This window comes from Haemorhous mexicanus, chromosome 23 (genome assembly GCF_027477595.1).
Source record: "Haemorhous mexicanus isolate bHaeMex1 chromosome 23, bHaeMex1.pri, whole genome shotgun sequence".
NCBI classification, from domain to species: Eukaryota; Metazoa; Chordata; class Aves; order Passeriformes; family Fringillidae; genus Haemorhous; species Haemorhous mexicanus.
Window position 1 is genome coordinate 3,758,282 of NC_082363.1, and position 27,441 is coordinate 3,785,722.

At 41.1% G+C, this 27,441-nt stretch overlaps 2 protein-coding genes across 7 annotated transcripts in view; both read left to right on the forward strand.

Annotated features, from left to right (window-relative positions):
• Positions 1-755: 755 nt before the first annotated feature.
• Positions 756-15,797, forward strand: PDPN (podoplanin). 6 transcript variants are annotated; one of them, XM_059866627.1, is made up of 6 exons: positions 760-1,090; positions 11,859-11,944; positions 12,383-12,476; positions 12,713-12,748; positions 13,531-13,632; positions 14,632-15,797. In XM_059866627.1, the coding sequence occupies exons 1-6, from the start codon at positions 1,021-1,023 to the stop codon at positions 14,646-14,648; spliced, it is 405 nt and encodes a 134-aa protein (XP_059722610.1). In that variant the 5' UTR covers positions 760-1,020; the 3' UTR covers positions 14,649-15,797. The 6 variants fall into 6 exon arrangements, with proteins under 6 accessions (XP_059722613.1, XP_059722612.1, XP_059722614.1 ...); XM_059866626.1 differs by having other exon boundaries at positions 761-1,090; positions 13,531-13,642; XM_059866628.1 differs by having other exon boundaries at positions 763-1,090; positions 13,531-13,636.
• Positions 15,798-24,965: 9,168 nt separating this feature from the next.
• Positions 24,966-27,441, forward strand: part of PRDM2 (PR/SET domain 2) — a 68,641-nt gene continuing 66,165 nt past the window's right edge. Inside the window, exon 1 of the mRNA XM_059866875.1 lies at positions 24,966-25,045. The gene's annotated coding sequence lies outside the window, so the exon portion shown is untranslated. The remainder of the gene's footprint in view (positions 25,046-27,441) is intronic.

Sequence of the window (27,441 nt, forward strand, 5' to 3'; positions counted from 1 at the left end):
GACAACACCCTGTGCCCTCCACCTTGCTGCCATCCACAACATCCTAAAAATTCCAAACCCTCAATTTCTCACCCAGTGTCACACCTGCACTGCTCTCTATAATCTATTTCACACTTTTGTGGGTTCCAGTCTATTCTGGAGTTTAGGAAACTTTCTCCATGGATGAGGGTCAGAGTCAGAGCTGCCCTGGGGGTCAGGGCACCCCAGAGCAGACACAGAAATATTCCTGTGCCCTGGGTTTCCAGGGCTGCACTCCTAATACTGCACATGAAAAGGAGAAATCCTCTCTCTGAAGGGTGGTATTGGCTCTCTGAGGGCAGCAAGCCTGTGGGCAGAGAGAAGTGGTCGAGCAGAGCCAGGATGTCACTTGAGGACACAAGATGAGAGACACAGACACACAGGAAAATTCAGACAGTATTTACTGCAGAATTAAATAGCCTGTCCTAAAAACTATTTCAGTATCCCTAAATGCACATTCAGTACCACACTTGCTTAGGTAAACATGGGGGCTCACTTTGAATTGAAAAACACATCAGTTCAGTGCTGGAAATAACAAGAAATGTGTCCTTAGTGGCGTTTCTTAAGGATTTTTAAAAGACAGTTTGCAGAAGGGAGGGAATGAACACCTAGCTTTGCCTAAATTCCTTTTCCCCCTTTGCTAAATAAAAGTCTTCTGAAAACCACAACAGGTCCTGTAACTTTAAATCTGAGCTGAGATCATAACTTTGGTCCTGACCAAACAGCGTGGGGAGGGCGGGCCTGGCTGCTCATTGAGGACCACCTTAGGCTGCTCCCATCCCTTGGCTAAAGAAAATAGTTCTGACTCCACTCAGTTTTCTTTAACTGTTCAGTTGTCATCTGAGAAAACCTCCCCTCTTCACATTACAGCAGCTAAAGGAATATTTGGAATACCAAAGTATTTTTTCGCAGTGATTTCTTTTTATCATCATAATTCTCCAATAATTCAAATTTGGATCCGTCTGATCTCAGCATTGGAAAGCGACTCTGAGCAGATCAAATATGTTTCTAAAAGTTCCATTCTTCATCTTTCTCCTCGGGAGCCTGCCTTTGGTAGCACTTGCTCAAGAAGGTAAGGGGAAAGTTTGGTTACAGTTATTCCCAGTCATTTCCTGTAATTTTACAGTTTCTGTGCTCTCTCATGGCTTACATAGTTACTCTGACCTGCTTGTAAAACTTTCTTTGTAATTCTTAAGCTGCAACAGGACATCTACTGCAGCTGGGATCTGGATTGAAGCAGTAAAAGTTTTGGAAGGGCTGAGTTTGACTCCATTAGGAAGGAATTTTCTGTGTGTGTGCACGGCAGGGAGAGGGGTCGGGGCAGGCAGGGGAGGCTTTCCCCGCACAGCCCTTGGAAATGGCTCCAGGCTCACTCAGCACACACAGCAGGCTCTGCAGGCAATGGCTTAGTTTAACTAAATCAGGGGTATAGCTCTGGGAAAGTGACTTGTAAATCTGTTCAGTCAGGAGTTTAACTTCTGGGCTTAGAGACATTTCAGACTCTTAGAATTTGAGGCTTATGCAGGGCTTTGCTGAGTCTAACTTAGCCAGAAGCAATATATATACAATGAGGGAAAATAAACCAGGGGGAATTATTACCTATTATATTGATTACTTATTATAAAGCCAGATTGAAGTGTTATGTATCAAAAAGATTAATTTTGGAAGTCACGTGTTTTGAATTTTATAAGAAAGATACAATATGCACTTGTAGGTAAAATAGACATTAATAACAAAAATTCTTTCAACAGCTAAAGGATTGGGGTCTGATTTGCTAACAGTAAATCAGAAATACCCTGACCAGTACTTGATTCCAGGAATGCCATTTTGAAACTCAGTTTTCTGAGTAGGGTTTGACTCATGTGAATGGCTTGGCCAAGAGGCAGCATGGTTTGCAGCTGCCATGGCCATGGAAAACGTTCCAAGCAGCAGTTTCATACCAGTGCTCTGAACACAACTCTAAACTCAGCCCACTGCTCTTCAAAAGCATGGATCTACTCATCAGGCTTAGACCCAAACAGCAAAACTGACCTGATTTTGGCCTGATAACAGTCAGTGTCATCCTGCTGGAAAGAATGGAGATATAATTGAGATTCACTGCGGGGGGATGTTGGCTTGAAACTTCTAATGGTGTTCTGTATGTGAGGCTGAAATTTGGAGTTATGCTTCAAAATTTCACAGAAAAACTAAAATCAGCAGATATCAGGCAAGTCACAAAAGTTGTTTTCTAGGCTCACCCAGCCACCTTGTTCTTAAAAAGCATCTATATTAAGAGTACCAAAGTTTAAAGCCATTAGAAATGAGGCAAAACCACCACTACTTTATGGAATTACTTTAAGCAATCTAAGATACCAGAATTACAGGTTAAAAGGTCTTTCATCTTCAAGCTTTTGAGAAGTTTTTAAGCATATTTTCTCTCAGCATTGAGAGGAGTCCAGCAATGCTCACACTAGAAACTCTACTAGTCATAAAAAATACAGGAATATTTCCTGCTTTAGGAATAAGACTGTAAGAATATTACCTCTGCTTTATTAGCTGTACAGTTTGCATTGAACTCCAGAGCTGGATCAAGAATGTGATTTACAGTATGTCAGGTTTTCTGTGTCAGTTTAGGGTTTGTGACTTTTTCCTCACATGGAAAAAGTCATTTAGGACAATTTCCAAAGGATACACCAGGAAAACAGACTCCAGATAAAATAAGTCTTGAGTATTTAGTGTCTATCACTGCTGTTTGCTGATAATTATCAGCAGTTACAAGTTAGAAGAGACATGAAGTGACAATGGCACCTTCAGCAGTCTCTGCTGGCTGACAGGGAGATGGAGAGGGCTTGGTGGAATGGCTTTACATAGATCCATGAACCTCTGGGGAACACAGTGTGGCCTGAGGGTTTTAGAGGAAAAAGGCCTCCAGCTGATACCTCTTAACCTAGAAAAGGCCATAAATAAACCTGCAGCTACCCTTTTCTTGTGGCTGGGCACTCCAGGTTATGGACTGAGACCAAATTGAGAAAAGCAGCTTTGTTTCCAGCAGGAAGCATATTTCCAAAAGGATTCTTTATTGTATTTATTTTTATTTTTATTGATCATTATCATATTAGCAGATACATTTTGGCCCTGCTGATCTCGTTCAGCATGTCAAAACTCAGGCAAATCCTCACACACAGAATCAGACCAAAGGAGCTGAGATGGAAGTTGGCCTCAGCAAGCATCCAAACCAGTGCTTGGCAGAGACAGCACATTTCCTGATTCCAAACCTTTCCATGGTGCTGTTTCATTGCAGGGAAGGAGATTACTCTGTTGGCTGTCACATAACATGAACAAAATTTAACATGATTGTTTAACAAGATACCACATGTCACTTGGGCTGTATCAACTGTCCATGTGCCTGATCTTACCCAGAGGCAAATATTAGATTTTATTTCCTTATGCAAGGCAGGTTTATACAAGGTCATGTTACATTTTGTTTGGACTGAAAGTAAGAACAAGGGCAGGATAATTCAGATTAAAAGTGTTTATCTCATAAGAAAGGAAATTGAAGTTTACAGTCAGCTGTGAAAGACTAAAAAGTTTTCTGTTTTTCAAAATCATAACAAAGAAAATTGACAAAACCACAAGAAAAGATTGTTTCAAAACAGTCCTGATTTACCCAAACTCTGTCCCTATTGCAGTGGCAAAACTAAACAATAAAATCAGACAACTCTAAAGCCTTTTGAAAATCAAACTCTGTAACTGCTAGTGGTAAACAAAATGTAAAAGCAAATGGAATAGTCACATTTGGCTCAAAAGGGACCCAGTTTTCTACTAAATAAGTGCTGCACAACTTTTCATCCTGCATGAAGAATGAGGAGTGCTCTTACACAAGTCCCATATATGCCTCTTCACCATATGAATCCAACACCACATGTCCAATACCCAAAATTATTATCACAGAAAGAAGAAAATCATCTTGCTGAATCTCAGTTAGTAGGTCTGCAAGTCTGAATTTTGCAGCATCTTTGTGGAAGACAGCAGAGAACAAATAAAATTCAGTTTCTCCTCAGCTGGGCAAGGAAAAAAATCACCTGATTTAAAAATTTAAAATTACCAGGGAGGTTTGCACATCTGTATTCTGACAGTTCGTTTTTGAATCTGTAACTTCACAAACAAAGAAAAGAGTCATATTTAAGGGCTTACAAGTGGACCTTTCATTAACTCAGGCTGCACACTAAAACTGGAAACAGAGAGGCCAGAAACAGATTCTCAGCTCCTGCAGTTCAGCAGTTTCTACTGAATCTGTGCATTTACCTCAGATCAAGGACTTGTAAATTATCTGGAAAAAAAAAAAAAAGCAGCAAAAAAACCCCAAAGCAGCAAAGAACCTGGAGAGCATTTAGGTAGATGATGAGGCAGGGCAGGAAGGTTTTCAGGCTGTGAGGCTCCAGCAGGACCGTGTGGTGTTTCTCCATGTGTCACTTGAGGTGAGCCACACAAGGACCACAGAAATGCCCACTGTGGCTGGTGGCCCAGCTCGGGCACAGGGGCTGGCTCAGTGGCACGTTTATTTTGTTGGTTTGTTTGCTTTTTGTCTGGATGTGGTCAGGGACTGCAGGATGAACCCAAATGCTGCCAGATCCTGCCTCCCAGATCCTCTCAAAGGGCCCCTCTGATCTGTGTGTGCACAGACCATCCCCTCCACGGGGATTAATCCCACAGCAAAGCTCAGAGCTCTGCAGAGCACAATTTGTTACACAGAGTTTCAGAAAAAGATGTGGGATTGGGAGTATAGGTATGCTGGGATGTGCTAAAGAGAAACAAATGAGGAAAAATAAGAGACAAATGCACTATTGATTTCCAACTCTCCATCTCAGAAGCTTGGCCAAAAACTCTCAAAGGACATAGAAGCTGATGCTGAGCACATTCTCATGTTGCTTTATGACTTCCTCATGTTTTTTCCATCCTTGTTGATTACAAACACTACAGCATCCAGCACAGACTGCATCAGGATAATCCTCAGTGAGGGCACAATTCAGCTGTGACACCAGCACCATTTCAGGCAAGCATGTGTTAGGAGAGCTTGAGACACTACTAAATCTGTAATGGGGACACACTGAGCTCCAAACCCCACACTAAAAAGTTTTCATGACTATGAAACTCATCCAAGTCTATTGTTAGTGGAGTATAAAGTCAGACTAAACACATTTGAAGGGAACTCACCTGCTGCATGGCAATATAAAGCAGGTAGTCAAAAATCACTGGGTGGACAGAATCACCACCTAAGAGTTTCCAGTTCAGGGTCTGGCATGAGTATTTCATACAAATGAGTTGAGGAACCTGCAAAACATTCTGCTTGCAGATACAAAGGGTTAGTAATGTACAAGGCAGCTGTGAAAGGCACACAGCTGTAGCCTCAGAGTCCATGGAAGGAAGTCATTTAGGGAAAAGATTAGTTTATTACTGTATTAGAGGTCATTTCTTAATCCCTTTCATTTGCATTTGCATATCCCAGTATTTTTAAGCAGATGTCTGCTTTGTGCTGCACATCTGCCCAGTTTGCTGGTCCTTTACACCAAGTTTTGTATTTTTTCTTTGTCTTGGCTGCAAATCCTCTTCCTAGCCAGCCATGCAGCAAAAGACTGGAAGTTCTGTGATTCTGCCACTTTACAGCAAGATGCAAGAGACATTTACACCTTGATCACAAGTCCAACCTTGTTGTTCCCTCCCTCACTGCTCAGAGGACACAATTAGACTGTTATAAAACTGCAAACAGGGAATCAGGGTCAGGGGGCAGCAAAGCTCAATAAAAAAGTAATTTTATCCCATATTCATGGGATAACAAGTCTGAGGTTAGTGTACTTAGGAGACAAGAAAGCAGATGTTGACACAGCAGCATTATTAAAAGCATAAATTTGGAAGAGTCATCTCTAGCTCTGCAAGGAATATTTTAAAGGAATGTCCTATAATGGAGTTTGTCATTTCCTTCCTAATGCCCACAGCTCTGTGGCTGATTTCACCATGCAGAAGACAAAGCTTAGGAAGTTTGCAGCTTTTCCTCTCCTGGCTTTGTTTGGTGGCTCTGGTTGGGGGCCATTACACACACCAAGCACTTGAAGAGCAGTTGCTTCTCTGTATCTGCCCAGTTAAAGCTCATTCTGGTTTGCTCTTCTGGCAGTGGAATACTGTAACACTCAGAAGACATGTGAACTACTTGAGGAGCAGCCAGTGGTTCTTTGCCTCTTTGGCACTGTTGATTTAAACTCTGGCTTTAAACCAGGATTTTAAACCAGGACAGTTCCTTTGGCTAAGCCAGCCCCAGCAATAAAACCCATCTGTAGCAGGGTGTGGTGACCAAAGGAAATGTTTCTGACAGTTCAGCAAAGCATTGTCATCACATGCTACATGGAATACCTGCCCAAAGTCAGTCATACTCTAAATTAGGCTGAGCTAAATCCTTCCTTGTGACCATTTCATGACCATTTTCCCAACTGGCAGACACTTCCCAAAGTTTCTGGTGTTCTGTCATCCAGCTTCCTTTGTTATGTAGAGCAGAGCTGTCAGTCTTTGTCTGAGGAAACTACAGAAAGCACTTCAGGATTTACACAGTACATACTTTCTCCTGAACAACAGTCTAGACACTTAAATACACGCCTGGGGATTTTTAAGGACATGACAGATTACTCCAGCTTCCAGAAAGAATTAACAGAGAAAGAAAATGCCAATGTTGTGGCCCCAAACAGGCCAAGGACACTGAGCTCTCTGGATACTGCAGATCTGACTTTGCAGGAGCCCCAGGCACAAATGAGAATTTCAGTTCTCATTAACAAACTTCACTACTTTTCTGAAGTTTGAAAATTGTAACTGTCCAAAGATTCAAGCTGCAAAATTCAAACACCAGAATCCACCATGTTATATTCTTCAAAGCCTTGCATTTTCAAAAATACAAAAAATTTTGTGGCTTGGATTTGGCAGTGTTGAACAATTTCACAACAAAAGAGACACCTGTATACATTAAAAAAAAAAAAATCCAAAAGTATAAAAATAATGGAAACTTATTCTCAGACACAATTAATCTAATGTTGTAGGTTTTGGACATGACACTGGAATACTCTTCAATTGAGGATGAAGCCAAATCACAGACAAAACTGCTTTTGAAAACTACAGAGCTGCTGTATTTAAAAGGCAGATCCCTTGCAAATAATGCATTTTTGTTAAACCTCCACCACCACGAATAGAAATTTTCAATGAACTGCAACAGAACCAATCCCAATAACGAGATACTAAGACTCAGCTTGCTCACAATCAAATTAAGGTCTCTAAATAAAGAATACTTCTGCAGAAAGGGAATTCCCTCATCAGGAAGACTAGTTTGCTCACAATCAAATTAACCAAGACTCAGTTTGCTCACAATCAAATTAACCAAGACTCAGTTTGCTCACAATCAATTTAAGGTCTCTAAGTGAAGAATACTTCTGCAGGAAGGGAACTCCTGTATCAGGACATAAATGCTGAATAAAGTACAGTCAAAACAGGAAGGCCAACACACTCATCCACACAGAGTCTTTCAAACAACACCACTTGGTCTGTACCAATTCCGGAAGCAGATACTGAAAATCATCAGTCAGCTCCAGATGTTTGCTCAGTTACATCTCCAACAGAAAAGTGATATGTCCCAAGTGACCCATCATGCTAAACTCTCTGCTAGCTAATAGTTTTAGCTGTTATAAATAACTGAAGCTGGGTTTTTTGGGTTCTTTTGGGTTTTTTTTAATGCAGAAGCAGAGGGCAATGAGCAAAGGATTATTGCAGTTCTTGCTGGAGGGAATCCTTTAAAGTTTGCCATTTTTATCTCCTGGTCTCTTATCAGAAATGGAAACATTCTATTTTGAGGGCATTCTATTTCAAGGACTAAGCTAAAATACAGGCTTACAACTGCCTTTACCCACTAGGGTTTGGGTTTATTTAGGTTTATGCAGGGAAGGAAACAAGATCCTACAACATATTTCATCTTCAGAAGTATCTTTGTTGGTTTTGGAGATAGATACCCAAAAGAAATGCTAATGAGCAACAGTTTAACAACTCCCCCTCCCTTCCAACACAGCCACTGTGCTTTGAGAGCAGCTCTAAGAGGTTTCTCTAGTAAACTGTCACTGTGCATGGAAGTAGTGAGCTCAGCTTCCCCTAAGTGGGTCATGGGATGCTTAAGCATGGGAGGTTTTCAAAGTAGAATTAAACTTTTAAAGACATCAAATTTTGTCCTGGTGTGAGAAGCTGCAGGCTGAGAGCAGCTGGGACTTTGAACTGAAAGGCTCCCAGCTGGAACTTTGGCAGAAAGGGATGCAATGATTAATTCACATCTGCAGCAACATATAGCTGCAAAGAGAGGAGGCTCCTTGGAGACAGCCCCAGCACTGTGAGGCAATGTTTTTATTTACAACCTCCTCTAAGATAATATTAAGAACATATGCAGAAGCACCACTCAGCCCTGACTCTTGCTACATTTGGCCCACATCAGATGAAATCCAGAAATGACACCAGCACACACCCCTTCAGTCCCATTTCCATCCCCTTTGATGGCAGTGGTGCTGAGCCTTGGACTGGGTACAGTGAAAGAAGCTTAAAGTCCAGTGGTGTCTCCCAATTTCATTTCAATATTCAACTTCATTATGACTTTCTCTGACAAAGAGCTGTCTAACAGCCAGTGTTGCTTCCTAGAAATGCAGAACACTGATAAAAATTGCCTCCCAGTCTTTCTCTGGGTAATAGTTTGGTAGTGTCTAACCACCAGCCAGACACCTCCACTGTCAGTCTAAAATGAACCTGGAAATAGAGTCCAGAGATTATTCTGCATCAGATACAGAATTTCAGCTTGAACAGGGCTGGGTCAAGACCTTCAGAGTGACAGAAATGAGATCAGATCAGTCTGAGCCTTGGGCAGTTCACAGGGAAGCCATATTCCAGTTTCCCTTTGCAATTAAGGAAAGGCAGCACTACCAAGGATGACCCAAATCTCAGGTGAGCTGAATTATCTTCTAGAGGTATTTCTTTTTCCCTACAGACTATAAAAGAAGATAAGGGCAAGTAGACACTTTATTTAGGTGCCTTTATTAAGAACCTAAAATTAGGCAAGATTAATCTGGGCCACCTCCTTTTGTCAATCACATTACTGAGAGGGCAAAGGCACTGAAAGAGGTTTTCTTACCACTCATGGCCAAGAATCTGCAACAAGCATCACCCAAGGAAAAAATATTTTATGTTTCTTTGTGACATTCACTGATTTTCTCCACCTTTGCTGTGTGACATGGTTTCCTTTCCTGCCTTCACTGGCAGGCAATTTTCAGGGCTGAAAGCTGCTGCCATGCCAGGAGTATGAGCAGCTTCTCCCAATAAGCTGCTTGTTGTTAACATACAACATTTATTTCACCTTCTGCTGGGGGATTTTCCTCTAGCAATTGGTTTTGCTCCATCTTTGCTTATTTTTAACTAGAGAATAAAGGATGTTTCTTCAGTCCTGACTGGGATTACAAGGTAAACTGATCCATACACATTTGTGCTGCTGGGTTCTGTTGCTATTTCTTAGTTCACACTTAACATTTACATAGCTGTGATTGCACATCACAGTATTGTATTTTAAAGATATTGTTTAATAAGCAAAAAAGAAGGATTATAAAATAATACTATACCTCAAATTGCACTGATATTTAGAGAATGTCTAAATGTACATCAAAAAGTCAGCCCCCTTTATGCAACTTCAACAATACCTGGGGTATTTCAATCCAAAATGACCAAACCATTATTTTTACCATCTAATTTGGAACTCTGATTTACCCTGATCTAGTCTGTCCATGGATTATAAAGTGATTTCAGGCTTAATTAGCCACTATATTTGGCCTCATGTTGGCATAACATGAATGTAGTTTCTTCATCTACTACTGCCCAAAGTACTACCTGCACACCCTTTTGGTTCCTAAATAGAAACTGTATCTGTATTCAGGCTTATAAGGATTCAGAAATGTAAAATTCTATTTGGTTCAGTAAACATGGAATTAGAAATCTAAATTTAATTCAGTGTTTGGTCTCTTAGAAATAGGACAAAGCTCTCAGTCTTATATTGGTTGAGATGGATAAAAATTTTCTAGTTTCGTTCAGAAAACAGTTTTGGAAGCCAAGGAAAAATATTTGCAAGTTTCCAGTAGAATTCAAATGAGAGTTTCAAGCAAAACCAGGGGTTATTTTTCTCAATGGCAAATCATTCATCTTCTCCTTGAAAAATTTTCTCTAGGCTGCCAGTACATTTTTTTATCAGTTTTAAAATTAAATATTGGCTTTTTTATTTGAAATAACATATTTATATTAAAAGGGGCAGGTAAAAATAAACCAAATTCAAACAGAACTCACAATTAAAGAAAAACAATTTCTCAATGATGTCTACACAGCTGATTCAAAGAGATTCTACCTTTTTTATTCATTTTTGGCTGCTATCAACCAAAATGCCCATCCTTTCTAGTTTCAGTCACAGAACAAAAGCTGTTTACTTGCCTCCACATCATTTATAAACAAGTAGAGTGCATTTAGAAGTAGCAAAGTTTTCTATAAATATATTTGGAATCAATCTAACAATTCATAAATTGTCCAACTTCATATGCAGAGGAGATGAGAATGTTTTAAAATTAGAAATAAAATAAAAACTGTCATTAGTAGAAAGTGTTATGATTTAATCAAAGAGGCTGTGAATATTTCTCATACCTAAGCTATTCAAATGGTACAGTAATTTTCATTTTTTAAAGGAACTGTCAAGAGCTGTCTTTCTTCTAATCTGGTTGCTTTGAAAAATAGAAGTTAGATACAAAATTTGAGTCCAGGAAAGAAGTTTTCAGTGCTTTTTTTGCCTCAAGTACTTGCTCAGGACATCTACTATTAGCTCTTTGCTGAAATTTCAGCACTGCTCTCTGGAATTAGCAGGACCTTTGTGCCCCAGGCAGCAGCAGGACAAGCAGCCTCACCAGGAATCACAAACTCCCAGGAGCTCTCCTGGTACATTACCATCACACACTGCCTGTCCCAGGTTAATGAACCAGCACAAGATGGAATTCAATGATAGTCAGGTTTTCAGCACATCCTTGGTACTGCCAGTTATCTCCACTGTCTTTCCTGTTCTACCTTATTCCAGCTCACTTCCCCACTGATGAATTCTGGCTGTATTTATAAATTACCAGCACTGTGTAGGCCAAAATCTAAATATCCATTTTATCAATGAGCACAGATGAACTACGGGTCTAGAATAAAAAAAAAAAAAAACAAACAACCAACCCTTACATTGTTATCTAAAAATTCAAATTATGGCAACTAAGGTTTGCAACTTTAGGAAAGCCTCAGGACTGATTTGTGTAGGAATATTTCCTAACTATAGCTGCACCCATAGGCATTGATGGCAGGGCTAGAAAGAAAGATTGCAGCTGGGGCTGAGCTGAAAGTTTTTACTATTTTAGAAAATGGAAGATGCTAGAAGGAATCTATCCCAATACATAAGCGAATGCTTAGCTTGAAATCTGGAATCATCACATCCACTTTGGAGAAACTTTTCTTAATAAAAAGGGAAATAACTTCTTGGACAAAATGCTAGTAACCAGTATGTTTCAAGGTTGTACCAGAGTTAAGTGATGGCTTCAGCTTTTTATCCTATTGCTTTGGGCAGGAGTATAACAGAATTCAAGCTTTTTCCAAATAATTTCCCATTCCCATGCGGGCAAGGGCAGGGACACAGGACACCACACAGAGGTCAAGTTTAACAAAGTCTATGTCTCAGAGGAGCCAGAACATGTGACTACCAAGGAAAATCCTGACTAATTTTCTAAAATTTTATGCAGCAAGCTCAGTTCTAGAAGGAGAAGAAAGTGCAACAATTGATTTCAGAGACAGAAATGACACAGAATTTGAAGAATTTCCAACAATTGTGAGTATATAATGCTAAATAAAAGATCCTTTATGCTACCTTCTTATTCACTGCCACTTCCCACCTCTTCCAATCCAATATCTCTCAAAGAGTTTCAGTCAAACTAAACTCAAAAACTACTTTAAAAAAACCCGCTGTAAAAAGGCAGGTCTGCAAAATTCTGCAGCCTTCTACACCTTTTGTAGTCCTACCAGGAGATCTGATGTAGAAATCCTCTAGCTGGGGAGACAAATCAGCTTATCCTGGTTTGTTTGGTCACTGTACACAAGGCAAGCATGAGAGGTGACAGCTAAAAATGCATCCACACCTGACAGACCAAGTAACATTAAATTTAAATGTTACTAAATAGATGTAGGCTGAATGTACTGAGAGGGTTTTTTCCCTCTTTCCCCTTTGTCATTGCCCACAAGACTACACAATGTAATAAATGTTTTGCAGTTTGGAGACCTGAAGACCACGGAAAGTTCCTTCATCCTGGATGGAGAAAGTGAAAATGCTACTGTTTATGAAGTAAACACAGAAAGTGTTGATGGTAAAAAACCCTTTCCTTTCTGTTTTTACACATCAAAGCTATACTGCCATCTACTAAACGATATCTGGAAATCTCAAATACTCTTTCAAACTTCATTTGCTCACTTTCTATCAAAAGAACAAGCTCACACCATTGTGACAAAGTCGATAAAGGTTTTCCTTGGCTGTAGCCTTGCAAGTTGGAAGGCAACACTGTGCACAGCAGAGGGAGTAATTTTTGTCTTTCTGGCTTTACAGGTGAACAGAGTGGGGAACCAGAGAAAACTGATGAAGGTATTAAAGACAAAATTTGCTTGTAAAGACAAGGGAGAACTGTAACTGCCAGGCAATCCCTTTCCAGCAGCCCTTCCTGTGCCATTAAGTAAAAGTTGCAGGGGAGGCACAGCGTGCTCCCTGAGCTGCTCTCCCTGGTTCACCTGCTCACTGTCTCCATATCCACATCCCTCTGGAGCCCTTCAGCCCAAAGGCATGGCTCCAGGCTGTGGCATTCACATTCTCTGGAAAAATCCCTATGCCCAGGATTTTTCTCCTGGGAAGCTGAGAAGCCTCTGAGAAAAGGAAAACAATAATTATCTCATTTGCTTCTCTTCTGTTTTGCTCCTTTGGAATGTGTTTGGAGATTGTTTACCCACAGGTGATTGTTTCATTGGTTTCATGTGAATTATTTTTACTTTTTGGCCAATCAGGGCCAAGCTGTGTCAGGGCTCTGGAAAGAGTCACGAATTTTCATTATTATCTTTTATCCTTCTGTAAGTGTCCTTTCTGTATTCTTTAGTATAGTTTAGTATAGCATTCTTTAATATAATATAGTACCATAAAATAATAAATTAGCCTTGTGAGAACATGGAGTCAGATCCATCATTCCTTCCTTTGTCTGGGGGGAACCCAAATACAATACCAGGCTGCTGAACATCCAAACATACTTTAGAATTCACAAGACAGTAAGAAATTTCCCCAAGAAGAGAGATACAGCAGAACAGCACCAGGTTTATCAGTAGCCTCTTATCAATGGTCTCCATGAGATACATACTAACATTCCCAATTTCTTCTTTCAGGTGGTCTGGGAACAATTGCACTGCTTGGAATAATTATTGGAATCATTGTTGCAGTTGGAATCCTTGCAGGAATAATAATTGCAGTTGTAAGGAAGATGTCAGGCAGGTACTCGTAAGTAAATTGCTCATCAGGCTTTTTCTTCAAGCATCTTCCTCTGAGCAGGGTCACAGGAATCGCTTGGGAAATTTCTAAGGTTTCTGTTTTGACAAAACCAACCTATTTTCCTGGTTTACAGTGCCTTAGACAGACTCAGCAAGAGCTGCCAGTGTGGTGTGGTGTCTGCATGCTCTCATGTGCTTCAGAGGAACTTCCCAGACAGTGTGCACATGCTGTTAAAATATCAGGTGCTTGGGGCCAGGATTACTCTGGAGAACAGAGTGGTTCCCTAGGGACTACAACAGGTTCCAGAAGTAGTGGATAACATGTGAACATTGGGTGTCACTGTCATGTTTTCTGGAAAAATCCCTTTGCCAGGATTTTTCTCCTGGGAAGCTGAGAAGCCTCAGAGAAAAAGGAAAACAATAATTATCTGATTTGCTTCTCCTGTGTTTTGCTGGTTTGGAATGTAGTTTGGACATTGTTTACCAACAGGTGATTGTTTGATTGGCTTCATGTGAATTGTTTTAACTTAATTAAAAATGACCAAACACAGGCTGTGTCAGGACTCTGGAAGGAGTCACAAGTTTTCATTATCATTCTTTGTCACCTTCTGTCTGTATCCTTTCTGTATTCTTTAGTATCTTATAGTTTAGTATTCTTTAATATAAAATAGATCATAAAATAATTAATTAGCCTTCTAAGAACATGGAGTCAGATTCATCATTCCTTCCAACAACGGGGTCTCAGAAAATACCAGACATTGGGGAACAATCTCTACCTTATTTTTTGGTGACACACAAATCTAAAGAGTTTTACAAACTCGGAAAGTAAGAAAACCCCAGGAAACTGAGAAGATACTGTACACCAGGAGAAAGCCAAATAGGAACTAGGAAGAGAAATAAAGAGGTGATAGGAAAGACAAAGAGAAGGAAGAAAAAAAGACCATGTGACTTACATTTGGGTAATGATGACCAATAAAATGTCTGCTTTTTGTTTTCCAGGCCCTAAACACAGTTGAAACAAGCAACCATGCCATTCCATGCTGGAAAATACAAGTGCTTCTTATTTCATACAAACTAAAGACTATTCCTGTATTTGTGTGAGAAGATGATCCATGGAAAATATAGTCAAGGAATTTCAGATCTATGGGGATACCACACAGTTCTAAGGACCACCCTCACAGCCCCCCTTACACAGAGCATGGAATATTTCATAGGATTTTTTATTAACCAGAATTTTACTAGAAGGAAAAGATATTGCAGTAAAAAAACCCCTCCAGTAAAGAGATGTACATCTGAAATGTGATTTGCAGGTATTATATGCTTGGGTTTTAAATGCTACCAAAGATTATTTCACATTACCTTATATGTATTCTTTTAAAACAAAAAGTGGTTTTGCCTGGTTAAGTGCCCCTGGCATGTTTATCTACCACATGATGTATCAAAAAGGAGGAATTAGCTTCAGTGAGAACCAGTTATTTACAAAGTAGAAAAATACTGGATATTGGAAGCTAAAATCTTTCCACTGCTGATACAGATTTTCTGCTCTTGATATTTATGTTATTTTGTGGCAAAATATGGTAGGTCTGGCTGGAACTGACCTACCAACTGAAAGCTTGCTCGTCTGACTATGGCATCAGGAATTTCCTGCCTTCTCTTGTTGCAGAGACATGCAGGAATTGAAATACACATCCTGAATTAAGGGGTGCTTGGAAAAGACCCAGTTTTGATGGGTCACTTTAGAGCTGACGTGTAGAAGCTTTTGAATTAGTGTACACTGTGTTTTCTCATTATGCCTGTCCCATTTTCTAACTGTACAGCTGATTTGTTTGACATGTGCAACACCAGGTCAGAATGTGTCACTGAGGTGTGATGCAGCTTTGGAGCCTGCAGCTTTTCTGGGGCATATTTAGAGCAGCACAACCTGAACGTACAGAGCTCAGAGCAAAGGCTTTGCATGTCAAGTGACTGCAGTGCATCAGGTTTCCTAAATGCTATGGCACTTCAGTGTTTGGTGTAAAAATCATGATAATCAATATCATCATCCATTGCTAAATTTGTCAGCTTATCTGTGTTTGCTTTTTTTGTTAATTTCATTTGCCTTGAACTATCATATCAATGCAAGCTTTGGAAATAAAAATTATAATATAAACTGTATTATTTTACAATCATTGTTCTTGTTTTCTTCAAAAAAAAAAAAAAAAAACAAAACAGTAAAATGTCTTACACTTCCTTCAGTTTTCCTGACTAATTTTGCTACTTGTTTTATCAATGTAATGTCTACAACCAACTCATTTGTCATTGATAAATGAAACTACAATTGAAAACTAAACGTATGAGAGATAACTAATTCAGAAGTCTTTAGTTAGTACTGGAGCTGATGTGATGAGACCCTCAGTCTGTGACCAAGGAGTAAACTTAATCTTTATCATTGTGTAAATTGATATGAAAGCAGGAAAATTACAGTTTTTTCTTCTTGCAGCAAAAGCATATTAATTCTGTGAGCCTCAATTTAACATTTTCTTATCTGTACTGGGAAATACCCCATAAGGTGCTCTGATGCCTGCTCAAATGTGTGGCATATGGAATTATGAATTATTCACCCACTGAAGGGAATGCACAGATGTCACCAGTTTCTTCTGCCTTAGCTCACACACTGCTAATTTGCAAGTACCAAAATGAGGAAACCTTTCTTATGCCACCAATAGTAACAAGTCCTCCATTTGAAAAATGCATAGCAGAGAATCTTTCTGGGCAGTTCTGAGTTTCCCTGAATCATGGACAGAACAGTTGAACAGGCAGTGTTCTGCTCAAGGACACTGTGCTTTGTTCCTGCTCCAGAAGCCTTTTTACCTTCATATTGCAACTACTTAATTTTTCTGGTCTTATCTGTGCCTTTATAGCCCCCCCTTGTTTAAGGCAAGCTTTTTAAATCTTGGGTAAAAAGTCAATCCTTGACCAAATGGCCCACACTCCACTGAAACATCTGAGGGCTTCCAGCACTGGAGACTCAGTACTAAATATTGTGCTGTATTAAATCTGACCAACAAAAACATGACAATAATTTCCTTCTGATTATCAGTTGGAGTCCAGGATACTCAGTTATGGCTAAAGAAAGCAAGGACTCCAAAGAACCAGAAGATATCTCTTTGAAAATCCAACAACTGCTGCTGCACTGATACATTCAATATTCTGATGATTCATACACCTTGCTGCCCAGAAATCTCAAGTGCAGAACATTCCAGTCAGCTTCCAGCAAACCTCAAGAAACAATGGAAAATTCATTAAAATCTTGCACATTTGTTACGTATCTATGGGTTACTGACTCCTTAATTTAATTAATCTGTAATTTCATGACACAAACATTTTGGAAATGCAGACTAAAGATGCACACAGAGGTTTGTACTTCACATGAATCTGCTGCAGCGTTCTGTGACTGAGCTGTCACGTTATCCCACTTCCTGTCACTAGTTCAGGACCTCAAATGTGGGTTGAACACAAGCTATGCAGGTTTCTGGTAGAATTTCTGTGGAAGACAGAACCTTTTGTGCTTTGTGAGAAGTCAAACAGAACATTGGTCCAGGACAAACCCTTCTGTGAGCTGAAATGAGTGATCAGTACAACCAAGGCCAAGGTCAGGAGACTTCCTATGCATGAGAACACACGAGGCAACAACAGCTCCATACTTTCACCAGCTGGCCAAGCTTGACTTTTATTCACAGGGAACAACACTCAATAAATCAACACTTGCTTTTAACTTAAAGTCCTCACTCCTGATCATATTCATTCCTTTAGAGTTAGTAACAATAACGTTCCCTTTTGCAGCTTGGCTTGGAGTCATGAATGTGGCTCCCCCGAACAGACAAGCAGGCACCAGGCTTCCTGTGAGAATGCCAGATGTCACTAAAAAGTATCATAAACATAGTTGTCCCCTTGCATTTGTGTCTGTGGGGAAGATACACAGCAGCAGTAACTATGAAAGCAGTGACTTGATACATTAATATTTATAATAGCTCTGGACATCAATACAGCAATTCTTACCAGAGTTCATTTAAGGCATGTTTTTCCTCTAAGAACAGAAAATGTCAGAAGAATTAATTCAATAAAACCAGCACTAAAAAAGTGTGCACCAGAAGAATTATGGAGATTGACTTACTCCTATAAATTAAAGAAGTGCTAATTTATAATTAAAAATCAATTAAAACATGCAGCAATTGCTTATTATTTTAGAAGCACTGCAGTATGCTGTTGCAATTATCTTAACCACATCTGATTTTATTAAAGAGTAAGGACACCCTGCACATCAACACCTCTGTAAAGAGTTCAAATCAAAAGCACTGATGCATTGTTCACAGGCAGATGGCAAGCACTGCCAGATGAAGTGAGTTGCCAAAGGTTATAACACAGGTAAGAGAAAAGTCACCAACCCAGGAAACTTTAAACATTAAAACATTAGTCCTGTCACAGCTCCATATTAGTTCCCATGGAGTGAAGTTCCATTACATTTTACAGTAACACTATCCTTAATATTCTTTTCTGTAAGGCAGGAACAAAGGATACAGAGCAAAAAAGCACCTCACTGAATCTCCAAGAGCACTCAGGTCAGGAGTGTGCTTGGGTTGTTTTTAATGAGGAACAGTCTAAAATAAATTCCTCTTGCACCAGCTGAAGTTCTGCAGTGTTGATGCTGCTGAACCACTTTTAGAGTGGTGTAAGTACAAATAGGTGTAACAAATAGGTGAGTACAAATAGGTGTAACAAGAAGACATTGTTACACCTATTTGTACTCACCTACCTTACCACCTGAAACATCAGATTGGCCAAACCCATCCCTCTGCAGGCAGCTTTTTTAAGCTAAAGGATTAATCATACTGAAATCCCCAGCATTTTTTTGTTTTTGTTTGACAACTCCTGATGGATGCAGAAGGGAACAGGGGATCTGTAACGTGACACCAGGTGCCATAATGAGAAGGTTGAATTAATGCTTTGTACACTTTTCACAGCTGCAGCACGGAGGTATTTATGGATAAATAAACTGAGCATCACACTGGCCATGTGTCTTTGTCCAGGCCTTGTGGATTTAGGCATCAGACCAAACCCACAGCTCCCCCTGCTCTGCAACAAACAGTTGGGCTGCAACACAAAGATCCCCATTCAAGCATGGAGCTTGTTCAGCTCTTCCAGGCTTGAGAAGTCAGATTTTCAGACTCTGGTAAATGCTAACTGGCAAATGTCTTAGCAGGCAAAGGAGTGCTGCCCATTCCATGCATTTTCAAAGCTGTGTTCTGTCTCCAGAAGGTAGTTGGCAAGGATGAGTGATTATTGAGAGTTCAGAACCAAAACCAAAGGGTGACATGCACAAAAAAAGAGGAAAATGGAAGGAGAAGGGAAAGTAGAGGACTGCAACACTTTGTCTTCACTAAAATTTAATTGTTCACTTTTCCAGTTTGAGATAAAATTGGACTTGCCAATGGACTTGCCAGCCTGTGAGGCTACTTCAGATGTTAACCCACATCAGTACTCAGATAAATTTGCATCAGGGAAAAAAAAAATCTTTAAAATGTTACAACTTATTTTCTACTAGGAAAGGCAGTAAGAGTGATGCTGATGGAAGACAGCAACAAGTCCAGTAAGAGCCATGTAAAAAAGCTGGGTTTTGAAGGGGAAGATGGTCCTATTGAAGCAGAATCTGCCCTATTACTCAGAGAACCCTGGGGCTTCTTTCTCCCATGCAGAACTGGAAGCTATCAATGTTCTAGGAACATGGATTTCATTGTACTACACAAGCCCTTCAAGTAATTTTTCTTGCAATTACTGGTAATAACTTGAAAGCAATACTGACCAGCAACTGAGTTAAGTCATTGTCTACAAGTGGATGAACTTAAATCCTTATTAAAATACTCCTTTCTTCCCTCCAGAATAACAAAACATCTTCTAACATGATGATTTTAAATATACTGATGTTTGTCTTAGGAAATTAGTACTGTATGTCTCATTTGAGCTGGGAAGCAACTCCATTTCCTGCCTTTATGAACCATGTTATCCTCAAATAACACATTCCTTTGAGTCCTGTGGTTATTTTGCCTCATGACATTTGATTCATCCTATGCAGGAAACAGGGAAGGAATTAGCAGGTTCAGCAGGTGTGCTCAAGGGAAAAGAGATAGGAATGTCAGCTCTTCCTCATTTCCTATCCACCACAGGAATAAACCCCACAGGAGTTGAATAAGCAGCAATAACTGAGCACAGGGTAGTACATTCCAGCTTCTTTCTTGAAGGAATGTCCTCTCCTGTACATCAGACACTGAGGCAATTTACTGAGAAATAAGGAACAGCCCAGAGCTGCTTTCCTGCCTATACCCCTACAAACTGTTTAGACAAAGAGAACTGAGAAAAGTCCACTTCTCACCACTTAGACAGAGCTTTACAAATAGGTGGTACAGGAGATTTTGACCTAAAAGCCAGCCCTTAAAGGCAAGTTGTACATAAAAAGCACAGCTCACGTTTACAGTAGAGCAAAGGCTGCCTGTTATAAAGTAGTGGAAGAATTTATTGATTTAAGTTGCTGTTCAAAGTTCCCTCTGTGATCCAGACCTGGACTTAGCCTGAGGAAACTATTCCTGGAACTAAGATCTGAGTCTTTGTAATGGACAAAATATTAATAAAATGTAAGCATACATTACTGTTAATCACCTCTCACAGGGAGGCAAAGCCTGTCACCTCTTCATTTAAACCTGGAAGGCCTGAAGTTAAAAAATGCTGAACTCATAACTATGAAGCTTCTCCTTAAAAATAATTTTCCTGATGAATTCTTCTAGTTCATTTTGTCATGATCAATGCTTAATTTACTAACACAAATGCTTGATTGAGGGGAAAGTAGCAATAGAATTATTGGGAAGGTAAACCATGCTTGCATTTCATGCAGAAAAGTGAGCAAGAGCCACAAGAATGACTTCAGGTTTCACGAAGACATGAAAATTCAGGTTTCACACCTGACAAAAAACAATGGGTAAAGAAATGCACAAGCAGAATAAAATGAAAGACTCCTCAGTGCAGGCTGATGTAGATGCAGGATAACTGCACACTCAGTAAGCTGTACCTGAGCCCCAGCTAGTGGTGGGAATTACTGATGGCATTTTTACAGGAAAGATGTGTATGTTCATCACAGAAAAGCTTCAGATTCTTATGTATTGCCTCCCACTCATCAAGCCTGGTTTCATTTTTAAAATGTTTCCAACAAAACAAAAGCTACATATTGGTTACTCATAGTTTGCCTACACCATCTATACAGCCCCTCAGTGGTTCTGGTTGATGCAGCTGCTGGAAGTTTGAAGAGGGAGTGCAGGCAATGAGATGCTTTCTCCTTTCTCAGTGATATTTTCATCCTCTGAGCCAGCTTGTCACTCACAACCAGTAGGCAGCACAACCAAGAGCTGAAAATTATTCTTACATGCTCTTCCTTCCACGGAGGAACAGCATATTCTCTCAATATAAGTATTTCTTGATTAAATAAGTTTAAGTGATTAATTCAGCTATGAAACTCATGGTCATCAATTTTCTGAACCCAATACTGTAGTGTTCAAATCAGTTTATAGAGACAGTCCTAAAATATCTGCTCTAGTTTGCAATGGAGATTATCCAATGTCATTGATAAATTTACATTTTAGTGACTGTATCTTTAGCCCTGTGACACTGTTGGTGTAATTTACACAGATGAATTTTAGCCAGTTAGTGTGAGTAGTATGCAGGAAATGGCTACTAAATCCATCTTAAAACTGCCCCAAGGCCAGGCTGGACAGGGCTTGGAGCAGCCTGGCCTAGTGGAAGGTGTCCCTGCCCATGGCAGCAGGGTAGAACTGGATAATCCTTAAAATCCAACCCATTCTATCAAGTCCTACAGAATTTACCTGCTGGACTGAAGAACTCAGCAGCTGTCATGCTCTGGAGAGGGCAATGAGCAGTTTTGGACAGGAGCCATCTCTCGTGTGAAGCGGGGTAAAAGCCTTGGGATCCCAACCTGGGATCAAGAGGGAATGAATCAACAGAACTGACTTAACACCCTTCTCCTGTCCCATCAGATATCCTGGTTACCCTTTTGCTAAAGTCAGTCAGATGGGAGCCGTGGGAAAGCCCCCTGGAGCAGGATAAAAAACCCAAATATGTAAGATTAACCAGCTATGAGCTATGATCAGTTCCACAGAGTGATCCTGAAAAGGGAGCCCTCCACAGCTGTAGGAAAAGCAGCACTTGTGGGGCAGCAGGTGAGGAACTTTTGTACAACAATAACAGATGAGTGACAACAGAGATCAGAGTGACAACCAAGCCATGAGACATTTAAGTCGTGTGAAAGCTTGGACATTGCTTTAAGCTGAGAAAAATTAGATTTTTGTGACAAAACTTGCTACTGGTGCAGGCTGTAGAAAGCAGAAATGGGGACTGTGAAGGACCTTGAGGTTAGAAGGGCTCATTTAAGTAAGCAGGAAGGGAAATGAACAGGAATACTTCATGCTTGAGTCTTAAGAGTCCCATTCCCCAAGACATTTTGAGAACAGCTTCCTAAAATATCTTAGCAGTTCATTCAATTCTTTATTTTCCAAAATGACACTTGGAGAAAAAGATGGTAATATTGCTTAAATTCAGAGCTATTAATAACCAGTAACCCAAGCAGTTCAGTCTTTCCCAGAGCCATAATATGCAGCACATTGTCTTCTATGTTTTTAAGGAAAAACCAGAACAGCACAGAAAGTAATGATAAAAGAGATCTTGTCCCATTTAACAAGAGAAAAACTGGCCATACTGGTGTCACTGGAGTCCACCCACTTTCAAGGCTGCTTTAGAACTTCTGATTTTAAAAAAATCTTTTCTAGAAAGGTTTTTTCCTGCCATGGCTCACTAAGATTTTCACACACAAGAAGACAATTCTCTCTAACCCACAAGTCACCTTTTCAGTCACCCTGAATAAATTCAGATGCCCAAGATTTACAAAAATGTTTTTGCTAGTATTTGTCTCTCCTGTGTGCTTACACAGTCCCAAGTAACCAGAAAAGCTTATTCATCATTTTAGAGAGCACTACAGCAGAAATATTGATGTTTTCAGAATACAAAAAAATAAGAACTGTAATCAAATAAAGATTTGTAGGCTTCTCTGACAACTGAAAGTGTAAATTGAAAGTGCAGATCCCCTGGAGCACCACCAGATGGTAGATATTCTCAGTATAAATGTGGGGAAAATAAGGATGACTTCTACATACAGTTGGAGAAAAGTTATAATTTCTGTTATTTGTGATAATTTTGGGAAATCTTATACTTCACCTTGAAGGTAGAAATGTTCATATTCCAGCTAGTTGGGTAGGTAATTTGTTCTAAGTTTTAAATTTTTCTGTAACAGGTATAGGGCTCTAACCTGTTAAATGGGAACCTTGATTTTTCTTAAAATAACCTCCAAACTTACACAGGTGTAACTAGTCTAGCTTACTTATAAAATTAAATGTTAATACAACTAAATGAGAATTAATTTAGTCTAATAAGTCAAAGTAATTTAAACCTATCTGAGGTTTTCTTACTACTAAAATTAGAGGCTTCAAAACTGATTATGGTGTACCTACAAAACATTTTGTAATATAAATGCATCCTGAGCGTTCCAGGTGGAAAAATCACTGTGTCCTGTTATTTTTCAGTCTGCTGTTGCTTGTCAAACCTAAGATCACTGCAGAGGTGTTCAAATTCCCTGGCAGTGCGTGTCTTCCAGATGTATGAAAGGTTAAGTTTGTAGCTGTTTCTTGGTAATATGGTGGATTGTTTTTAAAAAGCTGTGTTTTAATAAGAGTGGGCAGAGAGGTGATTTGCTTGGCTACTTGCTGAGGAAATGCAGCTTCCAGCTTCATGGAATAGAATGGGATTCCTCTGTCCTGATGCTATAGGAGTACTTTTTGTGCCCAGCCTTACTGACAGTTTTAATGTTACTCATTGATGTATATCATCAAATAAACGTAAAACATTTCTGAACTTTCTCTTCTCTGTAACTGTATTAATGTCCTTTGGATTTAAATCGGGGATTTTCCTCTGGAAAAATGGCAAATTCTTAACAATTCCAGGTAAAATACAGTCCTAGCCTGGGAGGAATATATCTTTGACTGCATTATGAATGGAACATTCAAGGAAGAGAGAAATTAAGGGCAGACACACTGCTATGTCCTGCAGTACAAATAGAGACATCTCCCAGCAGGTGATTATGGAGGGTTTTTTTCCCTCTCAGGTGCTTGCTCAGAAACAGCAGAGCAAAAAACCTGGTTTAGATGGAGCAGTACAATTTATGTGCAGCACAAATGGGTCCCAAACCAGCGACAGCCTGGGCCCCTCAGGGCTGTGAGGGTCAGTCCCCACATCACCCCAGCGACCCAAATCATTTCCCCTCAGCCACATCGTTGGGCTGGTTTTTTGTTTTGTTTTGTTTTTTTTTTAATCACACGTGAGAACCCGTGGAGCTGCTTTACTAGAAAAAGATTAAAAAGACATTAAAAAAACCAAAAAGGTGGGGAGGAAGAGTTTGGAGAACCTGTTGATGGTCTGGCAGAGGGCGGTGGATGGAGGTGGCTGGGGCATGTGGTGTGGTCTGAGGGGGCTCAGGGGATTGAGGGGTGGAGGGGATAAAGGGGGGAAAGAGGGTGAAGGGGGTGAAAGGGGATAAAGGGGATGGAGGGGAGGAAGGCAGTGCTGGGGATGAAGAGGATGAAGGGGGAGAAAGGGGTAGAGGAATGAAGGTGATGAAGGGGCTCTTGTGGATGTTGGGCATGAAGGCAATGTAGAGGATGAAGGCAAAAGGGGCTATTGGGGATGAGAGCAATGAGGGTGATGAAGATGATGAGAGGCAGGAAGGGGGCACTAGGGATGAAGGCAATGAGGGGGATGAGGATGATGAAGGCAGTGAAGGGCAGGAAGGGATCATTGGGGTTGAGGGCAATGAGGACAATAAAGCCGTTGAGGGGGACCAAGGTGATGAAGGGCAGGAAGGGGCTCTGGGGATGAGGGGGATGAAGGGCAGGAAGGGGCTGTTGGGGATGAGGACGATAAAGCTCATGAGCACGATGAAGATGAAGGGCAAGAAGGGGCTGTTGAGGATGAGGACGATGAAAATGAAGGGCATGAAGGGGCTGCTGGGGATGAGGACGATAAAGCCGATGAGCACGATGAAGATGAAGGGCAGGAAGGGGCTGCTGGGGATGAGGACGATGAAGATGAAGGGCAGGAAGGGGCTGCTGGGGATGAGGACGATGAAGATGAAGGGCAGGAAGGGCTGTGGGGGTCCCGCGGCGGGCCCTGCCCGCGGCCTCCCCCGAACGTCACTTCCGAGGCTGGAGACAAGATGGCGCCCGGACGGTGCCGGCGCTGAGGCCGCTCCGCCGCCCGCGGGGCCCGGGTGAGCGGGGGGCGGCGGGACCCGCCGGGCGCGGCCGGGCCGGGCCGGGCGGGCGCAGGGCAGAGCCGGCGGCGCAGGGACGGGGGCCCGCGGGGGCCGCTGCGGGTGCGGAGCCGCCCCGGCGTCCGCGGGGGGGCGGCGGCCGGGGGCATGAGGGCAGCGGCGGCAGGTGCGGGACCTGTGCCCGCCGGGACGTGGGAGCGCCTCGGGGAGGGGAAGGGAGGGTGGAGGATGCGAGGGAGGCCGGTTGGAGGAGGACGCTCCATCCCCTGGGCGGCTTTTTCAATCTTTTTATCTTGAAAATGCTGCCTCGGAAGTGTCGGCTGGCTCCTGCCGCTGCCAGCGCGATGCTGAGAGAACTCTGCTCTTTCAAACTGTCTTCAGAAGTTCTGGCGCTTCGCAGGGCCCAAAGCTCCTGCAGGTCACGTTCTGCCAAGCTGAGTGAGCAGGGCTTGAAGGAATTAACTCCGGAATTGGTTCCCCTCTCTGGAAATGGCCATCTGTGAATTATTCTTTTAAGTCGGAGAATAATTCATTGTGCAGTGGTACCGTGGGGGAAAATGTTTGGGGTGAGATGAAAAATATTTTTCTAAGACATTTAGAACAGCTTAAGAGATGTATCTTAAGTGCATTTTTTATTTGAAGGCAGAGCAGCCTGTGGAGCTTTGCTGATAACCATCTCATGGACAGGTAGCTGAAGTATTCAGTGAAGTTTCCAGTGGTTTCAAATTCATATGAAGCTGCAAAATTTCCGTTGTGAAGCAGTAAAGAAAACTTTTTGTTTCCAGCTGAGGAAGGAAGAGAAGGTGCTATGGCTGCACCTGCTAAATGATCATTCAGTGGCAAGAGAACTATTCTTCTTATTTCACATTTGAGTGAGCAGCAGTGGACAGCTCTAGAGGAGAGCAGGGCTGCTTGTGCTTCTCATGCTGCCCCAGTTTGTTGTTCCCAGTCTGTGCTCTGGACTTTGGGCATGCTGTTTGGATGCAAAGTCTTCTCCAGCTTATTCAAATATACTAAATAGACTAGGGTAACTGGAGATGTACAGCAGCATGGCATGTAATTATGTTCCTCGCCAGGAACTGTAGGAACTGATTACAAGAAGTAATGGTTTCAAATTGAAAGAGGGGAAGTTTAGGTTAGATATGGGGAAGAAATCGTTCCCTTTGAGGCTGGTGAGGCCCTGGCACAGTGTGTCCAGAGAAGCTTTTGATGCCCCATCCCTGGCAGTGTCCAAGGCTGGGTTGGACAGGGCTTGGAGCAACCTGGGATAGTGGAAGAGGTCCCCTGCCCATAGCAGGGGGTGAGACTGGATGAGCTTTAAGATTTCTTTGAGCCCAAGCCATTCCATGATTCTGTTATTGTTGTCTTCTGACACAACATTTCAGTAAAAATGATGGGCATGTTAAGAATTCAGGGCTGCTTTCCTTGGTGTGGAGATTTCCAACTCTTCCAACTGCAGGAACGCATAATGGTGAATCAGTGAGAGCATTGGCACTTTTCAGATGGGGATCTGTGTCACTGATAGATGAAGGAGTGACTTTTAAGAAACAAAAGAACTTTTGGACTTGCAGAGACAGCAGTGAGAACCATGTGAAGGTACCTGTTGGTTTTCAAGGACATGGCTCCCAGGATTTGCTGGGACAGCAGTGCCTCCACAGTCCATTGCATGGACCATAAAAATAGTGGCACTTACAGTGAAACCCTAGTTATATTAATTAAAGGGCAAATCATCACTTTGGATAAAATATCTTTGCTAGAAGTGCCGGGATCAGTGTGGTGTTTGAGATTCCTGAGTTGGTGCCTGTTTTAGGGGAATCCCAAGAACAGCTTTCTACCACCACAGCATGGGAGGTGGGGAAGAATGTTCAGGCACTTTTGTGCATTGGTATAACACATCCATTTTTTACTATTGAAAATTTGCTTGAGAATGGAAGAGAAGTAAAGCAGAAAGTCTTTTTCTGTAACAACTGAAATGGCTCTGGAAGTCCATCCTGCAGTGCAGTGATGTCTCCATTCCACTGTTCCACATACAATCCTTGATCCTTAGGGATAAACAAGTGATATACACTGTATAAAAGGGACGTGCTACTCACTGGGTGTCTCTCTGTTAGAAACAGAAATTCAAAGAGGTTTAGAGATGACCTGTAATATATTCCTGCCTTGGCAAACCTGTGTAAAGTACTGTAATATCTTTGTTGTTGAACTTCTTCTCATGGAAAGGGCAGACATGATCCTGATACTTAACCCCTCAAATGACATAATTTCTTTTACCAGTATGTTTTTTCTCCACTGAGAATAAGCTGAAAAATTAACTGAAAAATATTTCTTCTCTGCCTCTGTATAAAACAAGCTGTAGTTAAAAGTGGGAGGATGTAAAAAGAAATGATTGAGAT

Coding starts and splice junctions, on each gene's coding strand:
- PDPN (XM_059866627.1), top strand. CDS start 1,021: ATGTTTCTAAAAGTTCCATTCTTCATCTTTCTCCTCGGGAGCCTGCCT. Junction 1,091..11,858: donor GGTAGCACTTGCTCAAGAAG/GTAAGGGGAAAG, acceptor AATTTTATGCAG/CAAGCTCAGTTCTAGAAGGA. Junction 12,749..13,530: donor ACCAGAGAAAACTGATGAAG/GTATTAAAGACA, acceptor TTCTTCTTTCAG/GTGGTCTGGGAACAATTGCA.